Below are 27,778 nucleotides of genomic sequence, written 5' to 3'. Positions count from 1 at the left end.
CGGTGAGAGCGCAGACCTCCTCCTCAGAGGGCGCTGTGAGTGCGCCTCCTGGGCCCGACCGCCCGCCTCCCGCCTCCCCTGTCAGCGGCTCCTGAGGCGGCGGCGGCGGCGAAGAAGGAGTGGGAGGAGGCGGCGGCGGCGGCGCACTCGTCCTCCGCACACGCCGGCCCCGGGCGGGGGGCCGCCCCGAGGCCGCGCTCCCGCCGCCGCCGCTGAGCCCGGCCGGACCCCGCACGCCGCCCGGCCGCCCGGAGGCCTCGTCCTCCTCCCAAACTTTGCAAAGTCGCCCCGCGTCCCTGCCGCCCTCGGCCGCGCCTCAGCTCTGAGGCTCGCCTCGCAGCCGCAGCGGCCCCGCGAGCAGGAGGAGGAGCCGCCGCCGCAGCATCAAAGAGACCGAATTCCCGCGGCCTGGGGGGGAGTCATGCTTTGCGGTCTGTAATGTCAGCAGAACAGGAGAAGGATCCCATTTCGCTGAAGAGAGTTCGAGGTAACCGAGAAGGGCGCCGGGTTGAGGGAAGCGGGGTGAGCGGGGCGCGCGGGGGCCGCGTGCCCGGCCGCCGGGAGGCCACGGGGCTCTGTCCGGGCCTAACTCCGCGCAGCCCGCGTCCCGCCTGCGCCCCGGGGCCCGGGCTGCGGTCGAAGGCGCGCGGCCCCGGCGCTCGCCCGCCCGCAGGACCACCGCGCCGGGCCCTGGCCGCCCCGACTTTGTGTTAGGAGGCAGTTGAAGCCGCACTCCGCATCCCTTCATACCCCGCTTCTCGCCCACCTTACCTCGTTGGCCAGACACAGCACAATAGGCAGCTCAGAGGGTGAGAAAGAAACACCCCCGGCAGAGACCACGAACGGTGCCTACCCCCCACAAAAAAGTAAGTTGGACCGCACTGGAGTTGACGCTCTTGCAGAAGGTGTGCCGGGCCTTCGCGTCTCTCCCGGGCCCCCTTCCCACCTTCCAAAAGGCAACAAACATGCAGCTTATTTTCCTTAGGAAAGGAGAAACTATATTCATTGAAAACGCTTTCCTCTATTGGCTTGTGGATAAGAAGCAAGTCGCCCCAAATCAGTTTTACACACGGTCGGTCGGCTGGCTTCTTCCTCGCACACGAGTTAGGAATTTCCCTGCTGCCTTACTAAGAAATATCAGGGGGAACGTGTGCCAGACAAAAGATACTGCCTGTAAGTTCAGACGTCAAGTGCCGTCTCGAAATTTGGGGAGTGTCCTCCAGCTCTTTATTTCTAGCGTTCAATAAGGTTAAGGTTGAAAGTCCTAAAGTTGAAGTCATACAGTTTGCTCATTAAGCAAATATTTATTGAACATCTACTCTGTGCTCGGCACTGTTTTTGACACTGGGATACCACGGTGAACAAAGCAAAAAGACCATCTTCACCCACCGGGAATTCAAACTAGTGAGGTAAACAAATGATGAACAAATGAAAGGTATAGAATGTCAAATGGTAAGTGCTATGGAAAAGGTCAAAGCAGGGAGAGTGGTTGGAAAGTATGTATGGGGGTGGGGAGGTAGTGATTATTTATAAGAGGGCTCACCTGGAAGATGAAGTTTGGCAAAGATCCGAAGGAAGTGATAGAGCAGAGCCCTACGGATAGGCGTGGGAATAGCAGTATTGGCAAGAGGAACAGCAAGTGCAAGGGCCCTGGGTCTGGAAGTTGTCTAGTGTGCTCAAGCAGCTGCATAGAAACTCTTGTAAGTGGCATGGAGTGAGCAAAGGGACAGTAGTGTGAGCTGAGCTGAAGGATAGGGTGAGTGTGTATTGGGGGTCTTGTGAGCCATTGAAAGATTTTACTTTGGCTTTCACTCTGAGATAGGTGCTGGATGGTTTTGTCTAGGAGAGTGACTGACGTGACTTAGGTTTTTACTTGCCGCTGTGTGGAGAATAGACTGTAGCGAACAAGGGCTAACAAGGGAGGCTACTTAGGAGGCTATTGTAATAAACCTTTCAGCCAAACAAGATACAGTGCTTTATAAATCAGTAGTAAGGTAAATTTCCAGTTGATTTAAGTGATGTAGAGACTGAGGACCGCAGCCATTCATCTGTGTTTTTGTTTCTTGTGACTAGATATTAAATCTGTAGAACTGGCTTGAGACACAGTGACAATGTGGGATCCAAATAACATCACTTGAGTTTAGATAGAGATTGATTTTCTTAAACATTTAAGCAAAAACATAATTTAGAGCAGAATATTGTTTTTACAGGCTTAACATCAGCACAGTCTTTCTCTTGGTGAAGATTTTCTATTTCAACTTTTCTTTTCTCTTTGTGGTTATGAGTTGCCAAAGCCTTTAAGGAGCAGACTTTCTGAAATAGTTATCTCTTTCATATGTGTACCATATTGTTTTGCCTATTATTGTAAATTATTTTGGGCTTGAAGGAAAAGAAATCGTTATCAAGTTTATACCTTTGAATTCAATTGTCAGTCTTACTCAAATGTAATTTTAAATAAAATTGATGGGTATGTCATTGTGGGTCAAGAGCACAAATCTATCTTTGCTTTGTTACAACTGCTGGTTTTAACTTAGATGTTGGGAATTCACTCAGGTGTCAGTTCAAGAATACTGTGAGAGTTAAGTACCAGAATATAAGACAAAGCACTTTTTAAAATAAAAAGCTGATACGAAGAGGAGTTTTTATAATAAGTCGTTTTGTACTAATTAGAACATTAATTTTTAAAGCATTCTAAAATTATTTTATAATCCATAAAAGGTACCAGTATATCTACCTGAGCTCTTCTGAAGCACGGTTCTGCTGAACTTCACTGCCCTGAAGCTTTTGGTTATAATTTATGTCATCTGACTGCTTATAAGAATGTGGTGTTTGCAGAACATAATCTCTTGAACATTGCTTCTCAAACTGTTTCTCCATCCATTGATATACATAGGCAGACTTTTTAATGGTTATGTATTTCATGTGTATAAAAAGTGTAAGTCATCAAACCTCTTGCTGAGGATAAGGCTAAGATATAGACGATAGATAGACATAATAGGTAGATAGATCTCTCTACATATCTGTATATGTATAGATAGAGATATATGTATAGATATTTATCTATATTTATAGATGTATCTCTACATATGTTTATCTATAGAGAGACCTATATATATATTTAAATTTAGAAGAATTATTAGAAAATAATATTATAGGTATAACTCAGATATGGCAAAATTAGGACAACATGAATGACTTAAGGACTTTATAATAGTATACTCTGTAGACCTAAAGCACCATGATTCCTTAGGATGCTTATACAAAATGTAGCTTCCTGGACCCACAGAATTAGGATTTCTGAAAGATTTCTCTGCATCCTTAACAAGCTCTCCTGTGGGTCCTTATGTACACAAAAGTTTGAGAACTGCTGTTGTTAGACCTAGGTTATGATAGGTAAGTGGACCAGAGGAAGTGGACTGGTAGTTTTCCAAACTTGTCCTGATATTTTAATATTAGATTCAGAGTTCATATCTAGAAAGGCCAAGTATCTTTCTCATATTTCCTACCAGTTCTTACCAGCTCCCAAGCCCTCAGCCCTTGATTGAAAGACAGATCCATGAGAATATGTGCAATATCTTGATTCTTTTTCTTTTTCTTCCCTAACTGCTTTGCTCACAGGAGATACTAGATGAATGAATGAGTGAATACGTGAAGGAACTCATTCATATCTTTATGCTGCTTTCAGATTGTCCATAGCCTCTCCCACCAGTTTTTACTTGCCCTTTTCCCTTAAAATGTTACCATCATCCTTAGTTTAACCAACAGTCCTGTTATCCAGTATTCTGATGACAATACTTGTTCATTTATTCAACAGATATTTATTGGGTAGACAATGGGAATACATTGATAAGAAGACATAACGCTTGTCTTCACTAACTTTTAGTGTAGTCTGGGATACTGAAAAGTAATCATTTACAAACAGTGTGATAAGTGCTGTGATCATCTATGAAAAAATAAACATATAACCCCTCTTTAAGGGAGTCAAGGAAGGCCTCCTGGAGGAAAGTTTTAAGAAGCAGTGGGTGTTCCTTTGTTTTAAATGTAGAAAGAGCAGCAAGGAGGATGAGGGGTGAGAAGAAGGTCTAGGAACTTAGTGATGATTTTGAGAAGGCACTTTTGGGAGAAAACCATATTTCAAAGTGCTGAATATTAAGTGGTGAAGATGTGATTTAAAAGAAGCTTGGTGGCAGAAGGAAATACGTAGCCAATAGATTGAAAAGAGTCAAGACAAAGTTTGTGTGGGTTCTCTTTGTTTACTTTTTCTCCCTTGAACAATAATAGACATATTAGTAGACCAACAGAAGGACCTGATTTAGAGGAAGACGGGAGAAACTGAAAAAGCAACGGAAAAAGAGAATAATTCATTAATAAAGCATTCAGTACATATAAAAAAATATCTACTGTGTGCTAGGTACTTGCTGTTGTGGAAGTTGGGCATGAAATAGACAAGGCTCCTATCCTCATAAATCAAGTTTCTGCATATGAGAGAAGGAATAGCATCAAGGATGCAAATGAAGAGTTAGTCTTAGAGAATTAAAGAGAAAATGAAGAAGAAAAGCAAATTTAGAGTTGAAGCATTCATTTCAGATGAAATGCTATTTTTTTTACATAAATGTCACATTTATTGTTTCAAATACAATTCTGTCTGATTTACTACTGATTTTGTGTGGAAAAATTAAGACAGCTGACATTATATGACTCATGTCAGAACTGTGGTGAACACTATATAATATCAAGATAATTCCATCTAGACTATGAATAAATGATAGTTCTTTAGTAGAAATTTCACTAGTCATGAGGCAAAAGTGATTAAGTAGCTATCTGCTTTTAAAAGACTGTAACCTTCAGGTGAAAAGCTTTTAACCAGAGTTGAAATGACACTGAAGAGGTGAGGATGTATTTTAGAGTGGCATAATAACACAGAAATGTCACAGAAGCATACAAGGTAGACGGTACTAAAAAAATACAGACCATCTTGATAAGAGGAGTGTATGGAAGATTTGGATTAAGATAGAAGAGTAAGCATAATTTACGTAGTCATAGAACTGAGGGAAGCAACTGGTGAGAGAAAATCTAAAGGACAGGATTTTGAGGGGGATCGTTGTTTTGTTTTATTTTTTAATTAGCATAAGTAAGGACTAGGCAGAGTGTCAGGAAGGCGAGTTTGGTTTTCAGCACGTTGAATGAGTATCCCCGTGGGATGTTGCAGAGTATGCAATGGATATACATGGTTTGGAACTGAGGTGGGTGGTCTGAGCCAGAAATAGAGATTTGGAAGTTATCAGTAAACATGTGAATATTAATTTGATGCCTTGGGAGTAGATGAGCTTGCCCAAGAGAGGGAAAAGTTAGAAGAAAAAAGCACTGAGGAAAGCAACTTTGGGAACACTAATGTTTAGGAGATAAGAGGGAAAAGAGGGCGCTGAAAAACAGAATGCCAAGGAGTAGCCAGAGAGATAGAGGAGAAAAACAGAAGAGAATGGTGTCACAGATATATAAAAGAATAATTGATGAGGGAGCGATAAATGGGTTTTGTTGTTAACAAATGGAATGAAAGGTGTCTATGAGACCTTCAGCATGCTTTTCCTCCCATATTCCCTAACTTGATAACGATCATTTATTTAGTAACCCAAACCCATCCCCCAGTACAACTCAGCACTGTCCCAGAGTCCTAGATATTCTGTCTCTTTAGTATGTTTTGTACTTGTCATCTCCTAGTCTTTCCACAGCTACTTCTTTTAGTTCAGATTTTGCTTATCTCTGATTATTACACTAACCTTGTCACTGGTTTCAGTGACCCATTTTGTCTTTTTTAACCCATTTTCCACATTGCTACTTCCTGCTGGTGATATATAACTGCCATTTATTAAGTACTTACCAAGCAGTTTTCTAAGTAGTTTAATCATCTCGATAACCCTGTAAGTTATGTTATTATTATTCTAGGTTTACGGTTGAGGAATTGATGTTCAGAGAGGTTTAGCAATATGTGGTAATGTAACATATTCAAGTCTGCCTGCTAAGTTGCTTCAGTCATGTCTGACTCTTTGTGGCCCCATTGACTATAGCCTGCCAGGCTCCCCTCTCCACGGGGTTTTCCCAGCTAGAATATTAGAGTGGCTTGCCGTTTCCTCCTCCAAGAAATCTTCCTGACCCAGGGATTGAACCTGCGCCTCTGGTGTCTCTTGCATTGGCAGGCAGGAACTTTACCACTAGTGCCACCTGGGAAGCCCATATTCAAGTCTACCCAGCCAGTAAGTGGCAAAGCTAGAATGTAAATTCTGGGGCCTCAAATCCTAGCCACATAGTGCTCCCCAAACACAGTTTAGTCACATTACTCTTTTTTGTAAAATTCATTGGTTTCCCGTTGCATTTCTGATGAAAATCCAACCTTCTTATGTTGACCCAATCTAACATTCCTATCTTCTTATTTGACCCAGGCCTACCACTTAGTCCTCCATCCTTCATATTCATAACATGTTCATCCTTGTCTCCCATGCTCCATTTCTGAAATATTCACATTTCCTCTCTAGATGTCATGAGCTCTCTTGCCTTTACATTTTTCTTTGCACATTCTGTTCCTTCTGCTAGGCATGTCCTCTTCTTTTTCCTAACTTTGCTATGATACCCATCTTCAAAGCATCAGCTCCATTGAGACCTCCCATTATTAGAGGTGTTATTGTATAGAGTCAGCTTTCCTCTTGGACACCATCTACCCACCCTTCTAAGCTTTACCTTTGTGAGCAGCCTTAAACTGCACCACAGTAATGCAAAGATTGTTAGTTTGGGGAGAACAGCTGGCTCAGGAACCACAAATATTTAAAAACTTAAATGACTGAGGTTGAGGGCTTGAGTTTAATATTTATTACATGCCCAGATTGATATAGATTTGAGGCATCATATAGTGGACACTTTCTGCCTTGCATTTGAAAAGGAAATAATGTGTTTTTCATTTCAGTCATATACGGCCGTTTTGCCAAATGCTTGATGGAATTCATGTAACACTATATTCACGCATTCACAATGTTTCCATTCCATGGTAGAGACCAGTATTATTAAAGTGTATGTTTCAGGTGAAGATAAAGCTGTTTAACTAAGAAGCTCACATCCAACTGACAGTATATGCTAGATTTCTGTGCTGTTACGAAAAACTGATATTTGAGTGTCCAGTGATTGTGTCGTCACTGCTGGTTATTAGATATTGATAGGATGTTAAGTACTGTAGAAACGGAAGTGAAGTACGCTAGTGATAAAGTTTAGTCTAAAGGGAAACAAAATGAGGACTAGCAATTGAGGGTCTGCTCTGTGCCAGGCAATGTATTAGGTACTGTTTCAGTCTGTTTGGGCTGCTGTAACAGAATACCATAGACTGGGGGGTTTGTAAACAATAGATATTTTATTTCTTACTATTCTTTTCTAAAAAACTTTTATTTACTTACTTATTTTTGGCTGTGCTGGATCTTTGTTTCTGTGCACAAGCTTTTCTCTAGTTGTGGCGTACAGGGGCTACTCTAGTTGCAGTGTGCATCTTCTCATTGCAGTGGCTTCTGTTGTTGCAGAGCACAGGCTGTAGGGCACGCAGACTTCAGTAGTCACCCCGCTCAGGCTCAGTAGTTGTGGTGCATATGCTTAGTTGCCCTGCAGTCATGTGGATTCGTCCCAGATCAGGGATCAGACTCGTGTCCCCTGCTTTGGCAGGCAGATTCTTAAACACTGGACCACCAGGGAAGTCCTATTTCTTACAATTCTGACAGCTAGAAAATCTGAAAGCAAGGAGCCAGCAGACTTGGTGTCTGGTGAAGACCCACTTTGTGGTTCATAGACAAGTCTTCCTACTCTGTCCTAATATGGCAAGGGGTGAGGAAACTCTCCTAGGTCTGTTTCATAGGGGCAGACAGAGCCCACTTGACCTAATCACCTGTCAAAGACCTCACCTCCTAATACCATCACACTGAGATTAGGATTTCAACATAAGTATTTCGGAGGGCAAAACCTGGTTTGAGTCAAATTGGTCTAGAGTACATACTTATTCTAATTCATTCACATTTTAAAATACACACTTGGAATAATGCTGAAGCAGGTCTGTTTAAAGGAAAATATTAGAATACTCATTGGAAGGACTGATGCTGAAGCGCCAATACTTTGGCCACCTGATGCGAAGAGCCGACTTATTGGAAAAGACTCTCATGCTGGGAAAGTTGAGGGCAAGAGAAGGGGGTGACAGAGGATGAGATGGTTGGATGGCATCACTGACTCAATGGACAAGAGTGTGAGCAAGCTCTGGGAGATAGTGAAGGACAGCGAAGCCTGGCATGCTGCAGTCCACAGGGTCACAAAGAGTTGGATACAACTGAACGACTGAACAACAAAAATGTTTTAAAATAATGCAGTCATATTACTTACAAGAACAGTTACTATCACATACCAAACCATAATGTGATAAAATGAATAAAATGAGTTTAATAAAAGAAAAATTAAAATATAGGAGGCACACTCATATCTAGTGTACAAGAATAATGTTCCCTTTAAAGACTTGGTGCCAAAATAGATTGAGTCTTAAACCTAAAGAATAAAGAAGTTGTACCTAGACCAAGAAAAAACCATAAGAGGCCTAAAGTAAATAATCCACTCTTTAAAAAGGGAAAAAATTGATTTTAAGAAATAAAAAGTGCTTACAAATACTTCCCTGGTGGCTCAGATGGTAAAGAATCCACCTGCAGTACGGAAGACCTGGGTTTGATCCCTAGATTGGGACAATCCCCTGGAGAAGGGAACAGCTACCCACTCCATATTCTGGCCTGGAGAATGCCATGGACTGTGTAGTCCATGGGGGTTGCAAAGAGTCAGACACTACTGAGCGACTTTCACTTTCACTTTGGCTTTCCTGGTGGCCCAGATGGTTAAGTGTCTGCCTGCAATGCAGGAGACCCGGGTTTAGTCCTTGGGTCAGGAAGACCCCTTGTTAAAGAAATGACAACCCGATTCAGTATTCTTGCCTGGAAAATCCCACAGATGGAGGAGCCTGTCAGGGTATAGTCCGTGGGGTTGCAAAGAGTTGGATACAACTGAGTGACTAACGCATACAAATAAATGATTTTATCCTTATAAATGAGTTTCATATAAAAATCATTAATTTGTAGAGTCTTTAGATGGGAAAAAATAGCTTCATTTAATAGGTTGGAAACTCCCCTAAGATGATAAGGAGAGAAATAAGCTTCCAGATCTACATAAAAGGTAAAAGTTTATTTTGCTTAATTGAGATTGATTGACATAATGAAGGGTGATAATATATAGATTAAATTCCTTTACTTTCTTAGGATGAGAGAGGTTTCTTTCCCTATTGTGGACATCACTCCTTCCAACTTCTCTGCCCCTTGTGCATTCGGAGGGCACTGGGCAGGTAGGAGTGAAGAGATAAGATTAAGAAGTTCAAGAATTAACAAAAGGATCAGAGTAGCCATTGTTACAACAAGCTTTGAAAGTTCCCTTTTCTTGGTTCTGTGCCCCACAGCTCTCAACTTCTGGCTGAAATGGTCATGGTTTCCCTTGAAGAGTGTAGAGCAGATAGAGAGAAGCTCTGGCATCAAGTTATTAAGATAACCTAAATAACTACCTCTATAATCACTACTTTCCCTCCTTAGGGATTTTGGCCTTGCAGCTTCATTTCTAAGGAGTAATAATTACAGAAATTCTTGGTAGCTTATATTCTAATTAGCCCCAATGAGCATTAATCTGATTTAACGTGACTTATTATATCATGGAGATGACAGAACCAGCATTATTAGAGACAGTGATGGGAGGGACCTAGGTAAGGCCAAGAGTCAAGCCATTGGAAATGGCCTCATTAACTTTTTAGATGAATAATCAGTGGGGCAACAGAGACCAGTGGGAACTTGAAGGATTGTTTTATGGAGGAAAATATTAGACTCTTAAATAAAAAAGTAATACTATAAAATTCAGTTTTCAAAAAAGAATTTTAGATGGCTTTGCCCACAGATTACTTGAAAATATGGAATTTATTTAAATGATTCCAAATGTCAGAGTTTTGCCTTATAGTAAATATAGAAATTATTATTAAAGTTTCAGAAAGTGAACAGAGATGATAGAGTAGATTTTGTTCATCTTTAAATTACAGTATTTTAATAGAAAAAGTTACAGCTATTCAGTAGTCTTAATAATGCTGTGGAAAAGGTAATTCATATGTACTAGAAGAGACTCAGAGAAGGCAATGGCATCCCACTCCAGTACTCTTGCCTGGGAAATCCCATGGATGGAGGAGCCTGGTGGGCTGCAGTCCATGGGGTCACTAAGAGTCAGACATGATTGAGCAACTTTTCACTTTCATGCATTGGAGAAGGAAATGGCAACCCACTCCAGTGTTCTTGCCTGGAGAATCTCAGGGACAGAGGAGCCTGGTGGGCTTCTGTCTGTGGGGTTGCACAGAGTTGGACATGGCTGACGTGACTTAGCAGCAGCAGCAGCAGAAGAGACTAATGTATTAATCAGTTCAGTTCAGTTCAGTCGCTCAGTTGTGTCTGACTCTTTGCAACCCCATGGACTGCAGGACCCAGGTCTCCCTGTCCATCACCAACTCCCAGAGTTTACTAAAGTCATGTCCATCGAGTTAGTGATGCCATCCAACCAGCTCATCCTCTGTCGTCCCCTTCTCCCGCCTTCAATCTTTCCCAGCATCAGGGTCTTTTCAAATGAGTTGGTTCTTTGCATGGGGTGGCAAAAGTATTGGAGTTTCAGCTTCAGCATCAGTCCTTCCAATGAATATTCGAGACTGATTTCCTTTAGGATGGACTGGTTGGACTTCCTAGCTGTCCAAGGGACTCTCAAGAGTCTTCTCTAACACCATAGTTCAAAAGCATCAATTCTTCAGTGCTCATCTTTCTTTATAGTCCAACTCTCACATCCATACATGACTACTGGAAAAACCATAGCTTTTGACTAGATGGACCTTTGTTGGCAAAGTGATGTCTCTGCTTTTTAATATTCTGTCTAGACTGGTCATAACTTTTCTTCCAAGGAGCAAGCGTCTTTTAATTTCATGGCTGCAGTCACCATCTGCAGTGATTTTGGAGCCCAAAAAAATAAAGTTTGCCACTGTCTCCACTGTTTGCCCATCTATTTGCCATGAAGTGATGGGACCAGATGCCATGATCTTAGTTTTCTGAATGCTGAGCTTTAAGCCAACTTTTTCACTCTCCTCTTTCACTTTCATCAAGAGGCTCTTTAGTTCTTCTTTGCTTTCTGCCATAAGGGTGGTGTCATCTGCATATCTGAAGTTATTGATATTTTTCCTGGAATCTTGATTTCAGCTTGTGCTTCATCCAGCCCAGCATTTCTCATGATGTACTCTACATATAAGTTAAATAAGCAGGGTGGCAATGTACAGCCTTGACGTACTCCCTTTCCTATTTGGAACCAGTCTGTTGTTCCATGTCCAGTTCTAACTGTTGCTTCCTGACCTGCATACAGATTTCTCAAGAGGCAGGTCAGGTGGTCTGGTATTTCCCTCTCTTTCAGAATTTTCCACAGATTGTGGTGATCCACAAAGTCAAAGGCTTTGGCATAGTCAATAAAGCAGAAATAGATATTTTTCTGGAACTCTCTTGCTTTTTTGATCATCCAACAGATGTTGGAAATTTGATTTCTGGTTCCTCTGCCTTTTCTAAAACCAACTTGAACATCTGGAAGTTCACGGTTCACGTACTGTTGGAGCCTTGCTTGGAAAATTTTGAGGATTCATTTGTTAGCATGTGAGATGAGTGCAATTGTGCGGTAGTTTGAGCATTCTTTGGCATTGCTTTTCTTTGGGATTGGAATGAAAACTGACCTTTTCCAGTCCTGTGGCCACTGCTGCATTTTCCAAATTTGCTGACATATTGAGTGCAACACTTTCACAGCATCATCTTTTAGGATTTGGAATAGCTCCATTGGAATTCCATCACCTCCACTAGCTTTGTTTGTAGTGATGCTTTCTAAGGTCCACTCGACTTCACATTCCAGGATGTCTGGCTCCAGATGAGTGATCACACCATCGTGATTTTCTGGGTCATGAAGATCTTTTTTGTACAGTTCTTCTGTGTATTCTTGCCACCTTTTCCTAATAACTTCTGCTTCTGTTAGGTCCATACCATTTCTGTCCTTTATCGAGCCCATCTTTGCATAAAGTGTTCCCTTGGTATCTCTAATTTTCTTGAAGAGATCTCTAGTCTTTCCCAATCTATTATTTTCCTCTCTTTCTTTGCACTGATCACTGAGGAAGGCTTTCTTATTTCTCCTTGCTATTCTTTGGAACGCTACATTCAAATGGGTATATCTTTCCTTTTCTCCTTTGCTTTTCACTTCTCTTCTTTTCACAGCTATTTGTAAGGCCTCCTTAGGCAACCATTTTGCCTTTTTGCATTTCTTTTTCTTGGGGATGGTCTTGATCCCTGCCTCCTGTACAATGTCACGAATCTCCATCCATAGTTCATCAGGCACTCTGTCTATCAAATCTAGTCCCTTGAATCTATTTCTCACTTCCACTGTATAATCATAAGGGATTTGAATTCGATCAGACCTGAATGGTCTAGTGGTTTTCCCTTCTTCCTTCAATTTAAGTCTGAATTTGGCAATAAGGAGTTCAGTTCTGAGCCACACTCAGCTCCCGTCTTGTTTTTACTGACTGTATAGAGCTTCTCCATCTTTGGCTACAAAGAATGTAATCAATCTGATTTCAGTGTTAGCCATCTGTTGTTGTCCATGTATAGAGTCTTCTCTTGTGTTGTTGGAAGAGGGTGTTTGCTATGAGCAGTGCATTCTCTTGGTGAAACTTATTAGCCTTTGCCCTGCTTCATTCCGTATTCCAAGGCCAAATTTGCCTGTTACTCCAGGTGTTTCTTGACTTCCTACTTTTGCATTCCAGTCCCCTATAATGAAAAGGACATCTTTTCTGGGTGTATTAATGAATTTTTATTATTAAGCATTACCTTTTTCTATTTACACTTTTGTTATAATGAAGTACCCATAACAAGCATTAGGAAAGACAGGGCTTTAATGTTTGGCCTCTTTATTTGTTTATATAATCACTTTATTATTTGACCTCAGGCCCACTGCTTATTCTTTTCCACGAAATTTCTAGGTATTCAGATATAAGAACAACACATTTCTCCGTTCAGTATGTTAGTATATACTGTTATGCCTTTTGTGGGCCATTGAGGAAGACATTATATGTATAAGATTTCTGGAAGGCAAACTTATATCTTAGAAATTGAATAAACTTAGTTTTACTTAAGCAACAAAGCAAAAATAAATAAGTTGGACTTCACCAAAATTAAAATCTTACATGTTTTACATCTGATAAGACTCTTGTATCCTTAATATATATGTAAAGAACTCTTAAAACATAACAGAAAAGACAATCTAAGTGAAAAAATAGGCAAAGAACTTGAAAAAGCATTTCTGCACAGAAGATCAATAAATACACGAAAGGGTAGTCAACATCATTCGTAATTTTGGAAATGCAAATTAAAAGCACAAGGAGATACCATTTCACACTCACTAAAGTCACTATTAAAATAAAAAAATAAATCTCAGGGAGGATATGAAGAAATCAGAACTCTTAGACTTCAGAGGCGGGGAATGTAAAATGATGCAGCCACTGTAGAAAACAGCTTAGTGTTTCCTCAAAATGTTAAACATAGAGATATCATGACTCAGCAACTGCACTCCTAGGTGTATACCCAAGAGAATTGAAAATACACTTTCATTTAAAAAGTGTACATAAATGCATCCAAAATAGAAACAACCCAGGTGATCACCAACTGATGACTGGATAAAAATAATGTGGAATGTTCTTCAGCCATAAAAAAGAATGCAGTAGTACTACATAAAGTAACATGGCTGAACCTTGAAAATATTATGCTAAGTGAAAGAAGCCAAACACAGATCCACATATTGTATGGCTAACAGGTACGTGGTTTCTTTTTGGGATGATGATAGTGTTCTGGAATTAAATAGTGGTGATAGATACACTGCTTGGTGGTGGTGAATATGCTAAAGACAAAACAAAAACCCATTGAATTGCACACCTACAAGTAAAAGAAAACAAATCCCAGTTTCAGATTTCAGAGCTGCTTTTTACCAGAGGTATGGCCCAGACCTTTACAATTTCATTTCTCTTTGTTTCTTTTTTAAAATGAGGATGATTTTCCTCATAGGTTTGTTATGAAGATTAAGTGAAGGAACATAGATACAGTTAGATAGAAACCTTTAAGATAAGATGCTAGTACAAAACTACAGAGTCTCTTCTTAAATTTCAAGTGAAATGAACCAAAACAGTTGGAAAAAAAAAAATGGCAAAAAATGTCAGCAACAAACAAGGGAAGTGGCACAGCCCAGTAACATAAATCTGGAATAGGCTGAAATCTGGATCACTGTTTTAGGCTTCTAAAACAACCCCTTCCTCTTGGGAGCTGTTGGTGATTTACAAAATTTTGAGAATGCTCACTAGTAACCCCAGGTCTGGAGAAAAGCAAATTAAACGAGTGTTCTTATTGTCTCACTTTTTTGAGTGAGAAAAAAAACGAGTAAAACAGGTTTGTTGTTGTTTTTAAAGGACTCTCTCTGAGAGAGAAGAAGTCTTCAGGGATACAAGGTGAATAAGACAACACAAGAGAATACTCTAATGTGAGTGGATTACTGCACCCTACAAATAAGTAGATATGCACTTAACAAAACCTCAAAATTAAGAACCTGGATGTTTCAAGGAAACACGAGAGGTTAACAACCTTACTAAGATAGGCAAACATTTTAAAGAGAATATCCAGTCTAATAAATGTAACATTCGTATTGGGTTTATTCTAGGAATGTCAGGCTAGGTTTAACATTAAAATAATGTAAAGGAAAAACATCATATGATTAGATACATACCACATAAGCCAAGAAAACCACCTAAGCCAGGCAAACAACCTTAGATAAGAATAAAAGGGAGTCAAAGTCACATACATTAAATCAGAGTTTAAAAGGTCTGGGCAAAGTTACAGGGTAAAAATAAAAGCATGATAATTACTCAGACATGCTATAGCAAACTAATGAACTAACACACATAGTGAAGAAAAAGAAAAACAGCATGCAGAAGATAAAGAAACCATAACCTACAGGACAAAAAGGAAAAAGTAAAAATTTATAGTCCTCAACTTTCAATGAAGGAAGTGTCAACATTATTTAAAGAAAAAAGAAAAACCATGTTTTTAATGTTTTTTTATTTAATGTTTTTATTGATGTTTTAGCCTTAGAGAACCCATTCCAGTGTTCTTGCCTGGAGAATCCCAGGGACGGCAGAGCCTGGTGGGCTGCTGTCTATGGGGTCGCACAGAGTCGGACACGACTGAAGCGACTTAGCAGCAGCAGCAGCAGCCTTAGAGAATTCTCTTTTGATGAAGAAACATTTAGCATATTCATCATTTTAACTTGTTTCTTTTTCCTTATTAAATTTGAATAAGTTGACATTTAATGCTTTTATTTAAATATATCCCATTTTTGTAAAAATATTACTATCAGTGTTTATACACAGGAGTGAAAGTAGGTAGGTAGGTAGTAAGCTAAAAGTCTGGACTGATGTTAACTTACGAGTAATGATAGTTTCTGGCTGGTAGGGTTTGAGGTATGTATCAGTCAGGGTCTAGTCAGGAGGCAGAAACCATACCAATTATTTTTAATGTAAAGAATTTGATATAAAGTATTGCTAACAGATATTAAACTGGCAAAATGGAATACTAAAGATTTTACAGAGGTAACAACTGTGGGAAGAAGCTCCGCATGTCCTCATGGCTGTAGGACATAGGAAACACGTTGGAATTATAAAAACATGTCCACTCACAAGAGGGACCCTGTGGAGTTTAAACTCCGGTCTCTGAGAAGGAGGTGCTGCTTAGGCTGGTATAAATGCCCATGGGGTTAGAGGATGGGACTAGTGACTCAGTGCTGATGTCTCTGAGGAGGGCACAATCAGGTTACCTGGGATAATATGTGCTCTAAAGAAAAACAGTGTTATTTTGTTCCAGATGGTTAGCCAGAACAGGGAGTACCTTTCCACTCATTAGAAGACTTCCTCTCTGTCCCTCAATAGGGCTTTTAAAAAGTTTTTATTCATACTGGTCTTGTGCATTTCTTAAGTTTATTGCTAGTTATTTTAGTTTAGTTTTGTTCCTGAAAATGAAAACTTTTCTTCTTCTTTATCTTTTAATTAGTTGTGGTTTTTATACATGAAAGCTTTTGGTGTTTAAATATTAATTTAACATCCAGAATCCTTACTAAAATTTTGTTATTGTTTGTCATAGTTTTTACCTCCACAGTATTTAAACTTGTCCTAAATAGCCCTTACAGAAATCTGCTTTGCATTTTGTTATGTGTGGGACTATTGCCAGCATGCTGATTTCTCTTTATTGCTATGTACCATTTCTTTCCCTGAGCTACTGTTGTAAAGATATCATTACAGGTCTCCCTGCTCCTGACCTCATTCTCATCACCAATTTATTCTCAGCACAAATGCTAATGTAATCTTTTAAAAACACAAATCGTGTTACTTTCCTGTTTGAAATTCTTAAATGATCATCCACTGTTCTCCAAATATAATCCTGATTCCTTATCATAAACTACAAGGCTCTATATCTCAGTCAGCTTGGGCTGCCACAACAAGATGCCATAGACTGGTGGGCTTAAACAACAGAAATTTATTTTCTCACAGTCTGGTGCTAGGAAGTCCGAGATTAAGGTGCCAGCCAGTTTGTCAGTTCCTGGTCAGAGCTTCCTTCCTGGCTTGTAGGTATATGCCCATCTTCTTGTGTCCTCACGTGGTCTTTCCTAGTGTATGCATGAGGGATGAAGGAAGGGAAGGGGAGAGAGAGCAAGGACAATCACTTATTCTTCTTCTAAGGCTGCTAATCCCATTATAAGGGACCCACCCTTGTGACCTAGTATGACCCTAGTTACCTCCCAAACCCCTCATCTCCAAATACTCTCAAATTAGGGTTAGGGCTTCAATATAGGAATTGTGGGGGGATACAGCAATCAGTCCATTAACACTTTAAAATGATCTGGTCCCTGCCTGTCTCTTCAGCCTCTTCTGAAGGCACTCTCCAGAGTCCCCTAACACACTGGCCTCTTTTAAATGTCTCAGACACATTTGTGCTCCTTTCTTATTTATTCTCTCTGCCTACAGGCTTATTGTTCTGCTCTTCAGATGAGAGATTTCTTGTCATCTTTTAGGTGTCAGTTTAAGTATCTCTTTCTTAGAATCCACGTGTATGAGCAAATCTCCTAAAATCTTCTGTCAACCCATTGAATTTATTTATTAATCTGTTATAAATATGTATTATATGGCTACATATATGTGTACATAATTTTATTCTGTCACTTTTGTATATGTTCAGAATTCTCTATAATAAAAAATGTGCTTTTTTAATGGAAAAAAGTTCCATTGATAAACTTACTTTTTAACATAGTCAAGCTTTTGCTTTTAATTGATTGAGAAAATCATGCCCACATTCATTGTTGTGTTTTGATAATACCTTTCAGAATTAAAAGGCATATGCCTTTGATGCCATAATTCTAGTTCTAGGAATGACTTGTACATGAGTGTAAAGACATTTATACATGGATTTTCATTGCAGAAAAGCAAAGGTTTGGAAACAATTGAAATCCATCAATAGGGAGAAGACTAGTTTAATGAATTATGGTATAATCATACTATGAAATACTACTCAGTTGTTAGAGAATGGAACAGTTCTATATGTAATGGCATAGAATGATTTCCAAGTAAGAAAGCAAGGTACAAACCATTGTTCTATACTAAACATGGTATCCTTTTTGTACTCCCTAGAGATACACTAGAATTAATCTAGATTATCTTTGGAAAGATGGAGAGAAACTAGCAACAGTGTTTGCTTCAGGAATAGGAAACCAGATGACTGAAGGTTTGAGGGTAAGATAGAGACTTACTTTTTCACTGAAAAAAAAAAAATTAAAAAACAATGCTGTGGGAGTAGAAGTGAATGACTCTGGCTGAGATTATGGGGAAGGCTTTTTGAAGAACAAAGATAATAAAAGCGTAATACTACTTTTATCCAGTAAAAATAGAAAACATATTAACAGGTAGCTATAATGGTATAAAAGATATAAAATTTAACTTATGAATAGAAATATTATTTGGATGTATTTACTTATTTTTAGGTGGTGATAGTGGACTGGATGGGTTAGGAGGACCAGGTGTGCAACTAGGAAGCCCAGATAAGAAAAAACGCAAGACAAATACACAGGTAAATTGGCATTTTCTTTGTTAACAGTTTTTCTTCACTGATATGATCACGCTATCAGGTAAATTTAACTTTGGTCTTGGATTTTGTTTACTATCCTCATTCTGAACCTAGTAGTAAATTCTGCAGTGATTGTATTTTTATTCATTTATTTAGTTTTTACTCTGCAACTCATGGCTATTATTGGACTGTAGGCCTAGAGTGAATACTGCAAGAAGGAAATGTAGGCAAATAAATTAAAATGCTTATTCTTAAATCTAACTTCAAAGGAATAGATGCCTGTAGTTTTATGAAAAGATTTAAAAATACATGGACACAAGTTTAACCTGGAGTAATGTTCAACTATTATAATAAATCAGTATGTATGTACATAACATGAAGCAGAAAGCATCTTTTGTCTATAATCTTTGGTCGTAATAAACATTTATAAATACTGACTTTCTTGGTTTTATCCTCTATAAATTTGAAGCACTCTTTTTGTTGTAAAGACTGCAAGTAAGTATGAAGTGTGTACATTTTACTTTTCTCCATTTTGGCTACACTGTTAAACTTGCAGTGTGACTAAAACTGGCAGTTAATTTTTCTAGTCTGAGGTCTAGAACGTAGTGCTTTGGGACTACTTCAGTAGCTACTCCCTGAAATTTAGCCAGGAAAAAAAAATTAGGTCCTGTTTACTGTTATTTAATTTTATAGCTATTTGGAGGCATAAAGGTATTTTTAGTTAAAATTTTAAGTGAAAGATTATAGTTGTAGGCTAGCATATTAAATGAAAATTATGGTAATGAAGCTTCTTTTGAAGACTGAATACATCTAGAGTTTGAAATAATTGATTTGAGCTAAAAAAAAAATACCATATTTCCTTTCCTAAATGAAAGAAACCTACACATTTTTATCATTAAATATAATTAAATATAAACGTTTTTTGGGATTGAAAGGTCAAGAATTAAATTTTCATAAATTAAAATTTCATAAATTTCAAAAGAAATTTAACTAAAACCTGGGTTCATAAATGTTAACATTTATGACTTCTTTGATCAAAAACATGTATTTCACTTTACATTCTCATTTCAGGGGCCTTCTTTTCCTCCATTGTCTGAGTATGCTCCGCCACCGAATCCAAACTCTGACCATCTAGTGGCTGCTAATCCATTTGATGACAACTACAATACTATTTCCTATAAACCACTACCTTCATCAAATCCGTATCTTGGCCCTGGTTATCCTGGCTTTGGAGGCTACAGCACATTCAGAATGCCACCTCACGTTCCTCCAAGAATGTCTTCCCCATACTGTGGTCCTTACTCACTCAGGAATCAGCCACACCCATTTCCTCAGAATCCTTTGGGCATGGGTTTTAATCGACCTCATGCTTTTAACTTTGGGCCACATGATAATTCAAGTTTTGGAAATCCATCTTACAATAATGCACTGACTCAGAATGTTAACATGCCTAATCAACATTTTAGACAAAATCCTGCTGAAAACTTCAATCAGATTCCTCCGCAGAATGCTAGCCAAGTATCTAACCCTGACTTGGCATCTAACTTTGTCCCTGCAAGTAATTCCAATTTTAGTTCTCCGTTAGAATCTAATCATTCTTTTATCCCTCCCCCAAACACTTTTGGTCAAGCAAAAGCACCACCCCCAAAACAAGACTTTAGTCAAGGAGCTACCAAAAACACAAATCAAAACTCCTCTGCTCATCCACCTCACTTAAACATGGATGACACAGTGAATCAGAGTAATATTGAATTAAAAAATGTGAATCGAAACAATGTCGTCAGTCAAGAGAATAGCCGTTCGAGTAGCACTGAAGCTACAAACAACAGCCATGCAAATGGGACACAGAGTAAACCACGACAGCCTAGAGGTGCCACAGATACATGCACCACTGAGAAAAGCAATAAATCCGCTCTCCACCCAAGCCGTCATGGGCATTCTTCTTCTGACCCAGTGTATCCTTGTGGAATTTGTACAAATGAAGTGAATGATGATCAGGATGCCATCTTATGTGAAGCCTCTTGTCAGAAATGGTTTCATCGGATCTGCACTGGAATGACCGAAACAGCTTATGGCCTCCTAACAGCAGAAGCGTCAGCAGTATGGGGCTGTGATACCTGTATGGCTGACAAAGATGTCCAGTTAATGCGCACTAGAGAAACATTCGGTCCACCTGCAGTGGGCAGTGATGGCTAATAACAGGCATTCACTTCAGTGTTTCCCCACCCTCTGTGTATTACAGAGGGTCAGTGACACAGGATGTTAATGTTTTACATAATTTTTTAAAATGCATACATGAAAAGATTATTTACCTTTTAGTTTTTATTAATACTCCACTTCATTGCTAGTGCGTATTTTGTATTGTCTTGTTTGCTATCATAAATAAGAATAATGTATATGGGGGTGCATTAGAAAGTACTATACAAATAAATTTTAGCTGTTGTTAAACATAAAAGCCTCTTGAAGCTTCAAGATAATGTATAGCAAACGTAGGCCAGTTTTTACTTTTTTAAAAGTTAAAATTGAAAGATGTGTCAGTTGACCCTTGAACAACACAAGTTTGAACTGCATACGCCCACTGATTTTCAGTAAACGCATACTGTAGTACTACATGATCCTTGGTTGGTTAAATCCTAGAATAGGGAAGCACAGTTTTGGGGGGCTGACTGTAAAGTTGTATGCAGTTCTTGACAGTGAAGAGATTGGCACCCCTAGCTCCCACATTGTTCAAGGGTCAAGTGTATTTCACTGCTGAACTTCGGCAATATCAAATTAAACATTTAGTTCAAAGAATATTTGAGAATCCATGTAATGTGTTTTCAGAAAGAATATATGTAGCTAAAACATGAAAACATACATTTTAATGGATCATCTAACAAATAGTAGAGTATGACACCAGATTCCTCCCTTACTGGTGTTCCTGAAATTAGTGACTTTCATATTATCAAGTCAGTCTTTCCAGGATGTCTGTTTGTACAGCTACAAGACAGATGTTAGCATATAGTAGATGTTCAATACGTATTTGTTGATTAACTTGTGGATTGTACCACATGAAATTGCTAACGTAAGATCAGTTGAAAATTGACTACAATTAGTAGAGTTGTCATAAAGGGTGTTTTTAGTTGTGCTTTTATTTAGAAATATAACAATATTATGCTCTTCACTCTTCAGTTTTCCTTGATTATTGAGTTGTTTTGTTATTGTTTTCCAGAGAAATAAATAATACAGTATTCTCAGAAGAATTGTGAATACTTTTCTTAATATCATTTCAAACTGGGACATAGAAAAATGAATTTGGCCTTACAGGGCTCTGCTGGCAGAAGAACTACTCAGTGGTGGTTTGAAAAACCTTGTTCTTGGGATCTGAATTTAAAAATGAGCCTCACAGGACTTCAAAATCCATTTTAAGTGAAGATCAATTAAGAGCCAAGGTGAGAGCTTACTGACAGCCATTTGAGGCCCTGCAGGAGACACAAGTTTCTGCTGGGGCTGGGGAGAGTGTAAAAATAGACTTAAAGGTATTCTCTTGAGAGAAGATCAAGAATGGAGACAGTTGAAGGTACACTCATTAAGATTTGAAACAACAGAAACCTGTTTTTGGAGTGGATCAAAACCTGTGACCCAAAAAAAGGATTCTATATGACAGTTGATAGCAATTTACACAATGGTTGGTTGTTGATAAAGCTCCCAAACTTGAACCATCATTACTGTTGTGACCAAATCTGAAGACTGTGTGTTGATCTGCAAAAGGGATAGTGACAACCATTTAAACCTTGGTGAAATGACAGCAGCAGCAATATTGCCAAGAAACTTAAATTATGCTTGAAAATTTTGATTATATACCCTTTGATTAGTAAACATGAACTGACACTTTTACATGACAGCACTGGCATCACATGTCACAAGCCACTAAGCAGTTAATTATTTGATTCTGTCGTTTCCAGCATAGTCACCAGAACTTTATCCAGTGAACTGGTGTAGTTTGCATCGTTTGGAGCTTTTTCTAAGAAACTACATGTTCTCCAATTGAGAAACGGTAATTGGAGGGTTTGAACAATTTATACAACATAGCAAATGATGAATTTTATAAAAATGAAATATTTAATATCCTATTAGAAGAAAATTATTAATGCTCATGATGCGTATTTTGATTGAATAAAACTTATTTTTTTAAATAGTGTTTTAATTGTGACCAACAAAAACAGCAATTTCATATGGTACAAGGTAATATAAGGTTTTTCCCATTTACCTGTGACTAGTTAGAGGTGAGTACAAAATATTTTAAGCATAGCTGTAAGATAAATATCTTTATAGTTCTAGGAAATGATATAAACTCTCATACTAGGTACTCCTTTGTGTGAAAATTTAACCATTTGAAGCAGATTAAAATGCAGTACATTGGGCTGACTCTTGACATTTGATTGTTCAGTAGCATACTTGAAGATCATATTTTGCTTACATTGTTCAGTAGCATACTTGAAGATCATATTTTGCTTACATTGTAGCTTTTGTTATTTTCTAAATATATAAGGATCTAGTTAAGTTGTTTTTGGAATCCCAATGAGTGCTGTTTTTTTAAGATATAATGCACTGCATGCTATAAACCCAGTTCTAGCATCAGATGGTGATTAAAAAAGAAATGACTGAGTACAGTTAGATACTGAGTAGAACCTTCCAGTGTCCTCAGGAGTTAACACAGTAGTACTCGCTGTGTTCATTGCTAAAACTGGTGAGAAGCAGTTTCTAAAGCCCTCTGTTGCTTACAGTTTTATTTGTTATGAATGTTTTGTGAAAAGGAAATAACCTCTCTCAAATTAGTCTAAAAATACTTGATTTATAATGTGACTTTTATTTTCCATTTCCAAATAATTGTTTTTAAAATTTTACAAACAAGTGAATTTGTTCATGTGTTTAGGTCTTAAGAACACCTTACTTACTTAGATAAAAATCTGTTAAATATCCAAAAGAGGAAAAAAACATGGTTGATTCCAGCAATGAATTACAGGCAAACTGTAATCATAACTGGCGAATGTTTTCATCTATTTGAATTAATTTTCTTACTAGTTCTACATTTGTCTATATAACACTGTCAGAAGTTTTCTAGAGGCTTTTTGGTAGGGAAGTGATGAACTTTAAGAAGGCCAGATATTAATTTGCCTAATATAACTCAAAGAAGACTGTTACACAAATTGATGTGGCTTTCATAATGCAAGTGATGAGTTGCCCTAATTTCAAAATATTTAAAGAGGGAATGAGATGCATAATCTTCTAGTAACATCACACCTTTTTTAGCGTAATCCTCTTCCTTCACTGAAAGGACCTCATCTCACATGCACACATATATACAAGGACTCACAGACGTGCAGTTGAGCAGGAAATCTTGGAGTTTCTCCTACATTCTCAAGTTTTGCCAGAGTTCAGCCTGGCTGTCAGCAGCTGGCTCCCTCAACAAGACTCGGTTACTGATAGAAAGTTTTAAATCATCAGTTCCTTTCTCAGAACTCGCTTTGTTCATTTCACGAGAGAATTCTTGAACCACTTGCTTCCAGATGCTACTGGACTCACTAATACAGAAATAATTTAGCTTGTAAAAGAAAAATAAATTATTCTTCAGATAGAGTGCTTAGAATTAGATTTGTGATCCGTGTTTTCCTTGTGTGTGAAATACTTTAGAGTACTGCTATTATGATTCTTGTTATCCAAACTAGAAGATTATGTACATAAAACTGAAGATTTTCTTGTACTAGTGCTTATTCTTCTTAGATGAACACAATACAAGAAATCCAATTTGTGTGTGTATGTGTTTAGATTCCCAACTCTTCCTAGTGGTAGGAAAAAAACTGCAATAATAGGTCACCCTGATATCTGCTGACTTTAATCATCCAGGTAAATATCGGGAGTTTTCTTCTAATACTCTTCCAAATTTGTTTGTCTTGAACAAACTGAGTGCTAGTACTTACTATTCAACATGTTATAGTAATTGTATTTAATAGTAAATATATATATATATATATAAGCAATGATTTTTAAAGGGAGCTCGAGAGAGTTTTTTGATTTCTTTTTTGCAGTGTATAGAGGTTTCATATGCATGAGTGTCTTGTTATTTAAGGTCTTTTTAATTAAAAGCATCAAGATTCCCAAAGTTCATCTGTAAATAGCGATTTAGAACTCTCTATAAGATGACTAGATTCTTAGGGAAGCTCATAAAGGCTTATTTAAACCTCATATAGTTAGCCAATAGTATCATGCTGAGTGCTCCTTCTTTAGGAGAACCAATTAATGTAGGAAGGAGAAAGGAGAGGTCGGTCTTACCTTTTTCCTGATTGGACACAGGAAGGTTACGTACTTTGGTGTGAGTGTTTCCCAGTTGCCCTCCTACCATCTTAAATTCTCCAGTGAAATGCTCTAGAAACCAACCTGCCTTTTCCCTTCCTGGATGTTCTATACTTCAAAATTTCATATCTTTCCTCAGAAGTCACACTTCTTTGTTGGCTGTAGTTGGCTAGATTTTTAAGGGGAAAATGTTTTCCAATAAGTCTTGAACAAAGTGAAGAATATGGGATTAAATTTCTCATTTTTTAAAGACTTTATGCAGAATGAATCCTAATATCTTAGATTTCCGGCAATATGACCACATTTCAGGCACCATAGAAAGCAGTATTTTTATTAGATCGATACCTTGAGAGTACTTCCCAGTTTCCTTTGAGACTTTTCACTTTTTCTCTGCTTCAGAACTCAGAGATTTCCTTCTTATTTCCAAATTTAAGTAACTTCCCCATTTCCTGTATTCCATTTGTCCTATAAAGTAGTATAGAAGTCGCATCTGTATTTTTCCAACTCTTGGTACAGTGATGGGAGCTTAGAGGCACCCCTGGAGTAAAGGAACTAGGATGGCATTAGTATTTGCCAAGACAAGTGGTCTAGGGCAAGTAAAGGGAAGGGAATTTTCATTGACAACTTAATGAAAGCCAATGGATAAGCTTCATCTTATGTCGTATTTTGTCAAAACACATTATTTGTAATTATATTAAAATTCTAAATACCTGTCCTTTTCTTGTTCTGTAGGTGATGTAGATGATGTTGCTTGTTAGTTAAAATACCTTTTATAAAAGAAAGTCCTGCTTCTTATCATGATGTATGTGACTTAAATGACTGTTTCATATTAAAACTATTTCTTCCTTATGTACTGCTTACATATACCTCTTTTTGGGATATTAGTTCAGTACTTTTATACAAATCTGAGTGTGTTCCACATTGGTGACATGTATTTTTGCAGTAAATTTTTGTTTTGTTCTTAGAGCATGTTTAAAGTAACACATGCACTAGTGCTGTGATCTGTGGCAAAATTACTGTAATTCAAATTGGAAAATAAAATGTTTCCAGACTTTGTCCAACATTTATTCCTATGGCAAAGGAAATTACTATGTAATACTAATTATTTCTTATGCTGATATGTTTAAGCTACTCTATGAAGTATGTGAGACATCAGTATTTATGGGTTAGTATTAATAGATGGCCTGATGTCTGAAATGGAAGAGAGGAATAAAATTTGGTGTTGGCAGTTCCTAGAAGCACTCATAATAAATACTTTTTAAAAATTTGATCTTCCTTTTACAGTTATAATTTACTAAGGAATTATCTTAACTGACAGTGCATATTAGATTTTTTTAGCCTGTATCATTATATACTAGACTTTGAACTTATTTTAATGTCTTCCAACCAAGAAAGATATCATTCACTCCACCATAATCAAAATAAATAGTAATAGTAATCTTCATTTATTGAGAAACTATTTATTAAAATAACATGAAATGCCTCTAGTTAGAATTTGTAACCATTGATTCAAGGCTTGATTGGTGTTTGTACTCTCTGATGAAAAGATTTGTTAATGAAAATAATAAGATTTTAAAGAAAAATGTTTAATCTTGAAAAAAATGTTAGCTTTTTATAAGCATTTATTTCAGAATACTAGTTTAAAAGCATTCTTTTGTCATCAAACCAAGTACCCAAAAGAATTGTAATAGATAATACTTGCAGATTTGCATATTTGAAATTACACACTTAACAGAAAAAAAATGCTTGTGAGTGCTTAAACTGCATATCTTTTTAAAATATTCAAAATTTCAGACTTTTATCAATTTAAACTATCCTGGATTGATAAAATTTTACTATATCAGTGATGTATATTACAAGGTTAATGTCTACTGATGTTGTCATTTTTGGCATGGTTGTTTTGGTATGTATCATACATTTGATTGTCAGCTATTGATAGAACTGACATAGCAATGAATCTCAGTTACTTAAAAAAAAATTCCAGATGCCATACTGTGTCATAATCCCATTATATTTTATTTGAATACTCAGTGTTTTCATGGGTTTCTTTTTTTTTTTTTTTTTGTATTTTAGTTTTACATGTTTTTTTTTTTTTCCTGGTACTTCATATACAGTCTTTTAGAACTGGATCTATTTCTATTTGAATCATAGAGTTTTAAAGAAGTACTCATATTAAATGATTCATGAATTGCTTTGTGGAAAAATTTGAATAAAGTATGAAATGACTAGGTTACCTCCAAATTGTTTATTTTCTTTATGTAGTTAACATGCAGGTTACAGTTTTCAGAGAAAATTGGCTTAGTAACTGAATGCAGTAGATAATGGGCAGTTTGGCTTCCAACTCGTAAACCAAATAATTCTCAATTCTGAATACTTTTTAATAATTACTGTAAATAATGGTAAGCCAGTTTTCATTTCTCTTTTTAAGATACTAATTTCCTCCTTATTATTCTTTTTCCTTAAACATCTGCTAGAATTTTAAAATTGGAGTTTAACTTATCTTCCACATTTTAGTTTTTTATTCTATAGGTAAGTAGTAAGATGTGTAGAGGTTCTATCAAAACAGTCTGTGTTATTGTTGGCTGTTCTTTTCAGGGATCATGCTAAATGTCATTTGTGCATTGTATAATGTTATTTACCAGTATATAGACCTACTATTAGTTGAAATTATGTATGGCAGGCTTTCTTGAACAATATGTATTGTAAATTTGTTTCCTGTTAGTGTTATGCTTTAGATTCTTTTAAATAAAGCTAGTTTTTAAAGAGAAAAATAACTGTTTTTTAAATGCTTGACTTTCATCAAGACAAGTAAGTGTGATGGTCTTGGCTGTGGGTAGGAGATGTGCCAGGAAGTGTTAAGCCAGGGCCATAGCTCCAGTTTACTAGGAATTTAGTTTTATACTGAGGAGCAAACCAAGATTTTTGTTGTTTTCCCTATGAAGTTTGTATATAACACTGAGCCCTGAGTTTCCTTAAGAAAACGTGAACATACCTCTATTTTGATTGTTACAAATTAGGACTCTAGTTTTGTTAATAGAAAATTAATTGGAGAGGAGTTCTACAATCTCAGCAGCATAGTGATCCTTGAAGTAGAGATACAGTATTGCTAATACTGTAGCAATATTAAGAACAAACTTGCTTGA

The 27,778-nt window shown here is 37.6% G+C and overlaps 1 protein-coding gene across 1 annotated transcript; it reads left to right on the top strand.

Annotated features, from left to right (window-relative positions):
- Positions 1-302: 302 nt before the first annotated feature.
- PYGO1 (pygopus family PHD finger 1) lies at positions 303-27,425 on the top strand. Its single transcript, XM_070377943.1, has 3 exons — positions 303-487; positions 18,220-18,305; positions 19,374-27,425. Exons 1-3 carry the CDS (start codon positions 439-441, stop codon positions 20,496-20,498), a joined length of 1,260 nt encoding a protein of 419 aa, XP_070234044.1. The 5' UTR covers positions 303-438; the 3' UTR covers positions 20,499-27,425.
- The last annotated feature ends 353 nt before the right edge of the window (positions 27,426-27,778 follow it).

The sequence above is a fragment of the Bos mutus genome, chromosome 10 (assembly GCF_027580195.1).
Source record: "Bos mutus isolate GX-2022 chromosome 10, NWIPB_WYAK_1.1, whole genome shotgun sequence".
In the NCBI taxonomy this organism is placed as follows: Eukaryota; Metazoa; Chordata; class Mammalia; order Artiodactyla; family Bovidae; genus Bos; species Bos mutus.
The sequence above is the reverse complement of the archived record's forward strand: the minus strand, read 5'-3'. Positions and strand labels throughout refer to the sequence as shown.

Excerpts from the sequence above, each read along its gene's own strand:
- PYGO1 (XM_070377943.1), top strand. The coding sequence starts at position 439 with ATGTCAGCAGAACAGGAGAAGGATCCCATTTCGCTGAAGAGAGTTCGA. Across the intron at positions 488-18,219 it reads TTCGCTGAAGAGAGTTCGAG|GTGGTGATAGTGGACTGGAT; the intron begins GTAACCGAGAAG and ends ACTTATTTTTAG. Across the intron at positions 18,306-19,373 it reads AACGCAAGACAAATACACAG|GGGCCTTCTTTTCCTCCATT; the intron begins GTAAATTGGCAT and ends TTCTCATTTCAG.